Source organism: Coenobita brevimanus, chromosome 103 (assembly GCF_032717465.1).
Source record: "Coenobita brevimanus isolate Jiangsu-jjx chromosome 103, ASM3271746v2, whole genome shotgun sequence".
NCBI lineage: Eukaryota > Metazoa > Arthropoda > Malacostraca > Decapoda > Coenobitidae > Coenobita > Coenobita brevimanus.
The window spans coordinates 578,235-587,500 of NC_137056.1; the positions used below are offsets into that span (position 1 = coordinate 578,235).

The 9,266-nt window shown below is 44.0% G+C and overlaps 1 protein-coding gene across 1 annotated transcript in view; it reads right to left on the reverse strand.

Moving 5' to 3' along the window:
- Positions 1–1,633: 1,633 nt before the first annotated feature.
- The window catches only part of LOC145415567 (arrestin domain-containing protein 2-like), a 52,882-nt gene continuing 45,249 nt past the window's right edge, over positions 1,634–9,266 (reverse strand). Inside the window, exons 4-9 of the mRNA XM_080284789.1 lie at positions 8,849–8,979; positions 6,587–6,682; positions 5,079–5,258; positions 3,207–3,404; positions 2,593–2,707; positions 1,634–2,324 (exon numbers count right to left, since the gene is read on the reverse strand). Of these exons, the coding sequence (XP_080140915.1) occupies positions 1,642–2,324; positions 2,593–2,707; positions 3,207–3,404; positions 5,079–5,258; positions 6,587–6,682; positions 8,849–8,979 (1,403 nt within the window). The 3' untranslated portion in view covers positions 1,634–1,641. The remainder of the gene's footprint in view (positions 2,325–2,592; positions 2,708–3,206; positions 3,405–5,078; positions 5,259–6,586; positions 6,683–8,848; positions 8,980–9,266) is intronic.

Sequence of the window (9,266 nt, forward strand, 5' to 3'; positions counted from 1 at the left end):
TTTTTGTTCCATAGGGATTCGTCTAGTTTTTCTCATCTATTAAAATTTTAACTTTTTTTTCCTTCTGGGAATTGTTGGCATAAATTCAGAGTATATAATTTTAGAGTATATAAATTTAGAGTATATAAATTAGAGTATATAAATCCAGTATATTTTCGTAATTATACTCGTTAAATATTACACTTTATCGTTTACGTTGTTCAGTTTTCACCATTTACCGTATGTTTTAATTAGTCTCGTTCAAGTTTTTCCTTTTCAGTATGATCAGAATTCCTTGTTTATCGTTCAAGACATTTTTCGTTTCATCTGACGTTGTAATCTCAGTGTCTTAATTTTTCGTTTTTTTCTTAGGCCTGTTTTCTCCTTTATAACCTCAGATTTGTCTTTATCATTCGTTCAGGTTATAAGTTTATAGATTTTTTTCCCTTTAAGATTAATTCTCAAATGACAGTATTTCGTGTTATATCTTCCTCACTTCTGTTTAATCTCGTTTTTTTTTTTTTTTTTCGTTCTAGTCTCTTAAGTTTTCTAAAACTGAACCGTCTTTATTGTTCATGTAAGTGTTGTGGGTTCATTTTATTTTTAATTCTTCGTTCTGAACTTCTGATACCGTTATTTCATTTTTTCCTTATTCATTTTTTACTTCAGTATGTATATAAATTCTCTTCCTTTTTTTTTTGTTTTTTTCCAGTGATTGTATAATGTGTTTGTGTTGCTGTTTTATTTATTTTTGAATTGTTTTTGAGTATTACGTCTTTCATCAATATTCGCTGCTTGTCATTACGTTTCATCACTCTCATCACACTCATCACCGTTTTCATAACCATTATCATCACCATTGTCTGAATTATTATTGTCAGTATCAATCACTCATCGTCAGTATCATAGTCATCACCAATATCATCATCATTGTCATCACATCGTTACTACCATCGCCACCATCACTCACGGTATCGTCATCGTCGTCACCGTCATTAACATAAACATCATCATCTTAATCTCCATCGCCATCGTTACCACCATCATCATCACATCTTTGCCGTCATCACATCGTCATCACACATCGTTACCACCATCATCATCCTCACTTTTCATCATTGTTGTCACCATCATTATCATACTCATCACCATTTCCTGATCATCATCACCGTTGTCACCACCGTCACCTCATTGCCATCATCATCACACGTATATCGTCATTGGCCTGCTCATCATCATCATCAATCATAATTGTCCTCACCATTCATCACTACCATGAACCACTAAAAGCATAATTAGATGTCATCACCATCATCACTACCGGGATCATTACTTTCATCATCACCAGTACCAGAACACGGTATATATTAAACATCATTACCTGTCATAATCATACAGCCTTCCACCATGATCTCTCTGATATCACCACTACCACTGTCATCATCACACCACAAACCACCACTTCAGTCACCATCATCACAGGTACCATCACCACCACCACTACCACCATCATCATCATAACCATCACCATTTCAACCACCACCACCATCATCATCATCTGAATCATAATCATCACCATCGTCGCTTCAACCACCACCAACACTACCACCACCACCACCACCACCACCGTCACCATTTTCACCACTAATACCTTGGCCGGGATCACATGGTTGAGGTTTTTTCGGCTGGTTCGTGTGACACTCTCTTACTAGACTTTTTCCCACTCACGCTGCCAACATTTCCACCACCGCTGCCACCACCACCAATATGATGCGTCGCCGTCACACTCATGCTGCCACTGCGACCTATATTAGCTCCACCACTACTGCTAGGGGTGGCATGCACGCTCATACTTCCACTGCGACCTATGTTAGTGCTGTGAACGCTCATGCTGCCACTACGACCGATGTTGCTTCCATGCACACTCATACTGCCACTCCTTCCTATGTTGGTTCCGTGCACACTCATACTGCCACTCCTCCCTATGTTGGTTCCGTGCACACTCATACTGCCACTCCTCCCTATGTTGACCGCATGCACGCTCATACTAGCGCTGCGACCAAAGTGACTCCCAGCGACGCTCATACTACCACTGCGTCCAATATGTCCCCCACCGCCCAGCGCCTCGCCAATGTCGGTGTCGTGGATCTGCTGCTGTTGGTCCCCCGCCATCCTGGCCCGTGCAGCTGGGGTCAGGGACAGTTTGGGGTTGGGGATGCACACGTACACTGGCCTGTACAGCAGCACCGCCTCGGGGCTGCTGTCAAGCCCACCGTCGTACACTTGGCCCAGCTGGAACTCCGGACCGATGTACAGACCGCCTTCCACGTGATCACAGCACTGACCTGAGACCGAAAGGAAGGGCAGGGATGAGAACATTTCAGGTGATGTTTGGCTGGTGTGATGAGACTGAAAACTTGATGAGAAACGGGTAATGAGTCTTTAGTGATGACTTCATAGGTGATGTTAAGCTGATGTGATGAGCTGTGTATATGGAAGACCACAGTGACAATAAGCAATGAATCGTGATAATGACATTCTGAGTGATGTTTGGCTGTTGTGATGAGACTGAAAGCGCGGTGATAAACGAGTGATGAGTCTGTGATGACTTACTATAGGTGATGTTGGGCTGGTGTGATGAGTTAGGTATACGGAAGGGCACAGTGGCGATGGTGATGGGGAAGTGCATGTGCAGGTCCTCTCCAGCCTTGCTCATCACTATGTTTACCTGCAAATGTATAGAGAAACCTTTATACATACATACATACATACAATTTAATTATTACCGATTAGTTTAGCAAGATATCATTAAGTTCTGGCAGTTTTGAGACGGTCGTATTATCATTTATTTCGGGGAATTTCTGTACACATCCTTGTCAGCGATTCAGTTGCCTGTTACGAATTTACAATTTCCTATAATATTACGTTACTGGTGGCAGCTATGTCCATACTTAAGGGGGAGATTGAACTGCACATAAGACAGTGTTAAGGTATAATATGTAGATTAAGTTTCTAAGTAATAAATGTTACGAAGCCTTCCATCCGAACGACAGTACGAGCTAGTGGAAGCGACTGTACCTTGATAAGCCTTGTGAATTACAGATACATTGATATATAGATACGTATGTAGGTTCCGCTATATAAATAAATAGACAGATAGGCAGGTAGATAGATAGGGTAGATAGATAAATAAATAGATAGATAAATAGGTCTAGTTAACACCGTACCTTCAGCACATAATAAATCTGCAGTAGCCTACACACGCCAATCAGTGTCGGGGGCATGACGGGCACCACCAGGCTCTGTGATGAGTCAAACTTCCACCTTGTACCTGCCGCCACGGGGTCGCCTGTGTACTCCAGGACAGGGTGCTGGATGTCCTTGCTGACCCCAAGGACACCACGGTCGATGAAATACTCCACGTACTGTAGGCAGGGTAAGGCAGGGTACAGATGAGGCAGGGTAGGAATGAAGGTGGCAGGGTAAAGGTGTGGCCGGGTAGGGATGAGGAAGGCAGGGTTAGGCAGGATAGGATGAGGCAGGCAGGGTCAAGGTGAGGCAGAGTAGGAATGAGATAGGCAGGGTCAGGCAGAGTCAAGTTTGGCAGGGTAGGGATTAGACAGGGGCGACAGGAGGGCAGGCAGTTACGAATCAGAGCTAAGTTAGGAGGAATAGTGAAGAGTTTGGCCACAGGGTAGATTGTTGCTTTAATTACACACACACACACACACACACACACACACACACACACACACACACACACACACACACACACACACACACACACACACACACACACACACACACACACACACACACACACACACACACACACACACACACACACACACACATTAATCACCATCGTACAAATCATGATATTGTTCTTTATGCAGTATATATGATTATGTTAAGCCTTGATTATGTGAGGCAGGTAGTGAATGAGGCAGGTGGTGGGTGAGGCAGGTGGTGGGTGAGGCAGGTGGTGTGTGAGGCAGGTGGTGGGTGAGGCAGGTGGTGGGTAAGGTGGGAGGCAGAGACAGAGAGTGAGGTTAAGGTAGGTTAGAGTTTGTTAAGCTTTGTTAGGTTAAGTTAGGCTGGGATAGGACAGGTTAAGCGGTGATCATATGAGGGACGTGGTGTAGGGATGGAGTGGGATAGGAGGCAGAGTGGAGGGTGGAGGTGAGGCTGGGGGTGTAGGGATGGAGTGGAATGGCAGGCAGGGTGGAGCTTGGAGGCGAGGCTGGGGGTTTAGGGATAGAGTGGGATGGGAGGCAGGGTGGAGTTGGGGTGGGGGTGAGGGTGATAAGAGTGATTTATGTACATGATGGACAAGACACCTCGTTCGATAACCCACGGTGCTCACCCTGACAAGGAAGGGGGGGTGTAGAAGGTGGGAGACAGGGAGAGGCAGAAAGAGAGGAGGGGGGAGGAGGACACACGGCAGGTTGAGGCATGATAGCATGTGACAGGGTAGGGATAGGAAGGGTAGGGTAAGGTAAGGCAAGGAAGGATGAGGCAGGGCGGAGCGAGACAGGGTAGGGTGAGGCAGAACAGGGTGAGGAGGGGCTGGGATGAGGCAGGGCAGAGTGAAGCAGGGCTGGGGTGAGGCAGGACAGAGTGAAGCAAGGCAGTGTGAGGCAGGGCTGGGTGAGGCAGGTGGAAGTAGGGGAGGGTGAGGCAGGGCTGGGGTGATGCAGGGTTGAATGAGGCAGGTCGAGGCAAGGTACAAAGGACAGGGCAGGGTGAGGCAGGTCGAGGCAGGGTAGAATGAGGTAGGTTGAGGCAGTAATGACAGCAATCTATAATCATTAAGTTAAAGTGCAGCTTTAACATTCTCTCTCTCTCTCTCTCTCTCTCTCTCTCTCTCTCTCTCTCTCTCTCTCTCTCTCTCTCTCTCACCATTCAAGCCTCGGGAATCCTGACCCAGCAGATACAGGCATAAACTATACTAGTAACGAAGTGCCAGGCAGCCTCCGTAGCCTTTGTAGCGTACTCCTGCTTGTGCTATATGTTTTTCTTTAACCTCTACCTCACCTGTACTAGTTTGACCAATTTAAGACCAAGTTGCAGTGAGCGGAGCATAGTCTGAGCCTCACCTGTACTAGTTTGAGCCTGAGTCTTATATCCTGCTCACTCTGGTTGTCAATATCAGCCTTGAGTTTGATGCTCTCACCACACACATAGGCTGTCCGCTCCAGTTGCGTGCGTAGTGACACAGGGCCGCGCTTGCAACACAGGCAGCACAGCGCCCGTTTGTCTTGCCCTACCATGGGTTTCTGTGGCAAGGAGAGGCACGGCACATGGTTACTTACAGGCAGTTTAGTATCGCACCTACCGTTATGAAACATGGTCGAAGCGTGTGATATTTGGGCCACCGTGTAAAATTATAGGTGCAAATATTGTCCATGGTAATTGTTACGACTGGAAAATGCCTAAATCGTCACATATTGGATGGTATATTGTTGACATGTTAATAGATTCATGTGTGTCCTACAAAACTCGCTCATTTTCACAGCCATTGTACCCTGGGTGTGTCATACTTTTTTCTTTTTAATTGTTCAGCCACTAAAAAAATACTGGTGCGATGAACCCTGAAATGACCTGTAAAAGTGAAACCGTGTTCGTTTGATACCGGTAGTAGTTCAGAATCCCTGGTCCGTATGTCATAGTGTATCACACCACAAAGGTAACGAACATCTTTTTTTCAGTGGGTGTACAGTCGCGGTAGCCAGTGACGTCTCATAGTCCATCGATTTTCAGTGGATTTTATCACCGTACATCGCTGCTCATGATTTAAAGATAGAAAAACAAGTTGATGAATGTAGGTCTGGAGCAGTTACCCTGGCAATGTATTTAATTACACTTTCTTGCTTTATTTTCGCACATTAACTTAGTACCATTGTTATTAAGGACATTAACTGTAAATAAAACTACTGTACTCACGATTATTAAATATATATCTACAATTATGGTGAAAATATATGACTTTACAATTGCTTGAGTTATCTATTATGAAAATCGTACTGAAAAAAAACCTGAGTTGTGTTACATTGCCATGTTTAAAATTGTACTTGTCCATAATAATTTGGGAAACTACAATTATCCGTGCGTAGTAGAATCGTTGTTGACCACTTCACCCCGAGAACTCACTCATCTGCTGAAGAACATCGCTTGAGCACTGAAAGAATATATAAAACATGGCCGTAGCGGACAGTTAATATCCCAAGTCCTTTGTTAATAATTGATCTTTAGAGCTAATTAATTGACAGAATGGGAAATACGTCAATAGGTAGAATGATTTGTAGATTAATAGACAGTTGATAGAGATAGATAAATAGATGGATACAGAGAGAGAATGATTGATCTGTAGATTGATAGATAGATGGATGGATAAACAGGAAAACAAACAGATAGATAGATAGGTGGATAGACAGACACGAAAACAGAGATAGAATGATTGATATATAGACTAACAGATGAATAGACAGATAGATAGATAAAGAGGGATAGGAAATTGTACTGGAGAATCGTCATTAAAATCCGGATATGCCCAGAGACTGTGTTGAGAGAGAGAGAGAGAGAGAGAGAGAGAGAGAATACTTACCAGATACTGCTCGTCCATGCAATCAATGTGAGGACCTATAATGGTAAAGTACTTCATGCCCTGCGGAGGAGACGCGTACGGGATGTCCACCGTCACCTGTAAGGGGGATGGTGTGGAAGGTGAGTTGAAGCAGGGGACAGGTTGGGCTAGATTAAGTTAGATTAAGTTAGATAAATGTTGATTAGGTTGGAGGTTAATTTAGGTTTGGTTGAGTCAGATGTAGATTTAATTAGGTTTGTTTAGGGTATCGTGGATTAAGTTTGGCTAGGTTAGGACAGGTAGGTTAGGTTGGAGGTTAATATAGGTTTGGTTTGGTCAGATTTGGTTAGGTTGGGTTTAGCTTGATTATGCTAGATCAGGGTAGGTAATGGTTAGGTTAGGCTGGACAGAGATTAGGGTAGGTGAGGCCTGTGGGCTGTGTTAGATTGGATTGTTATGAGTTTCGTTTGGTCAGTTTTAGTTACGGTAGGCGAGGTTGGGTTGGACTGGGTTGGGTGTTGTTAGACTCGGCTTTGCTAGGTTAAGTTAGGTTTGCATCATCATCATCATCATCATTAGCACCACCACCACCACCACCACCACCATCATCATCATCATTAATTAACACAGGTTCACGGTGTACTTCATTACCGAGTGGCAATTTGTGTGTAATGACCCAGACTAAGCTAATTGACTGGCCATTAATGAGCAGGGATAAAAATAATAATGTGAGACTTTTAGCGTTGCGGTGTCAGATTAGGTTGTGTGATGGTGATGTTATGTGGTGGTGTGGTGATGTTATGTGGTGGTACGACGATGTTATGCGGTGGTTTTGTAGTGATGTTAGGTGGTGGTGTGGTGGTGATGTTAGATGGTGGTGTGGCGCTTAGGTTAGGCTGTGTGGTGTTGTTTGGTAGGGTGTGTGGTAGGTAGGTTGGGCTGTGTGGTGATAGGATGGTGATGTTATATGGTGGTGTGGTTAGGCTGTGTGGCGATGGGTTATGTGGTGGTAGGATGGTGATGTTATATGGTGGTGTGGTTAGGTTTGTGGTAATGATGTGATGGTAATTTTATGTGGTGGTATATTGATCTGGTTTATGTTGTGTAGTGTTGTGATGAATGTGTTATTTGGTAGTGGAGTGGTTATATTAGGTTATGTGGTGGTGTGGTGGATAGTAGAGATGTACCGATACCAAAATTTAGACCGATACCGATACTGATACTACAAAATTGGACCGATACCGATACTACTATTGATACCGATGCCGATAGCAGTGAGGGAGGGTGGTGCCTTCCATCTGAGGGCTGTGGCAGGGCCCTGAGCCGCTGATGCCAACCTGCCTGTCTCGTACATGTCTATGGTGGCAGATGTGGCTCATTACCAAAAGAATGTACTGCATTACTACGCACCATGTACCCAAAATAATATGATACTAAATAACTGGATATTACCAATCATATATTTTTCATCCCTATAAAACATCCAAATTCTGTTTAACAAAATAACTTCCAGTGAGTGATATGCTACGCACTAAATTCCTTTTAAGTATCGGTAGTATCGGCAGAAAATCATCCGATACCGATTCCGATACCGGTACTCTAATAATGGGCCGATACCACCGATACCGATACATTGGTAGATCTCTAGTGGATGGGTTCGCTGGTGTGGTGGTGATCGGTTTCTCTCGGCTCATCCGGTGGTGCGGTTTCTGTTCTGTGTTGGTGTGGTGACTAGGATCGGTATGTAGGCTATTGTTATGCGGTAGTGGGATATTGATGTTATGTGGTGGTGTTGGGGGGTTAACGTTGGGTAATGTGCCGCTGTTGTGGTTGTTATGCTGTGTTGTGGTCTGCTGCTTGACACAGCTACACAAAAACATATTAATACTCACTAATCCACCTGCATTATACAAACACTCACAAATCTATCAGCAATACATAAACACACAAATCTACCTACAGTATATAACACTCACAAATCTACCTTCAGTATACAAACACCACAAATCTACCTTCAGTATATAAACACTCAAATCTACCTACAGTATATAACACTCACAAATCTACCTTCAGTATAGAAACTCACAAATCTACCCACAATATATGAACACTCACAAATCTACATATAATATATAAACACAAATCTACCTCCAGTATATGAACACTCACAAGTCTACCTCCAGTATACAAACACAAATCTACCTATTATAATCACTCACAGATCTACCTGCAGTAGGCTATGCACCCACAAATCTACCTACACCATTATATCCCTTGACCCACCTTGATGTAATACCTGATGGTGCCACTCTTACTCTCGAAGGAACAAGGAAGGGAGCTCTCCGGAAGTTGAAACCTGAAGGGGAAGGTGTGGTTGCCCCTGGGGAGGATTGGCACGTTACCCTCAGGCTTGTCTGGTACAGGAGAGAGACACGAGGTTAGCTTAGGTCACGGGAGGGGAGGGGAGAGACAAGCTTGGGTCACGAGAAGGAAGGTTAGGTTAGGGTAGATTAGGGTAAGGTAGGGGAAGGAAGGTTAGGGGAGTATAGGTAAGATAGGGTTGAGTAAGTTAGGGGAAGGCAGCATACAGGAAGTGACACATACATACACACATACAGCCTGCACAAATAAACATAATGCGCACATGCATAAACGTACGAACACAAACAGACAAAAACACATACACTTATACGCACTTAAA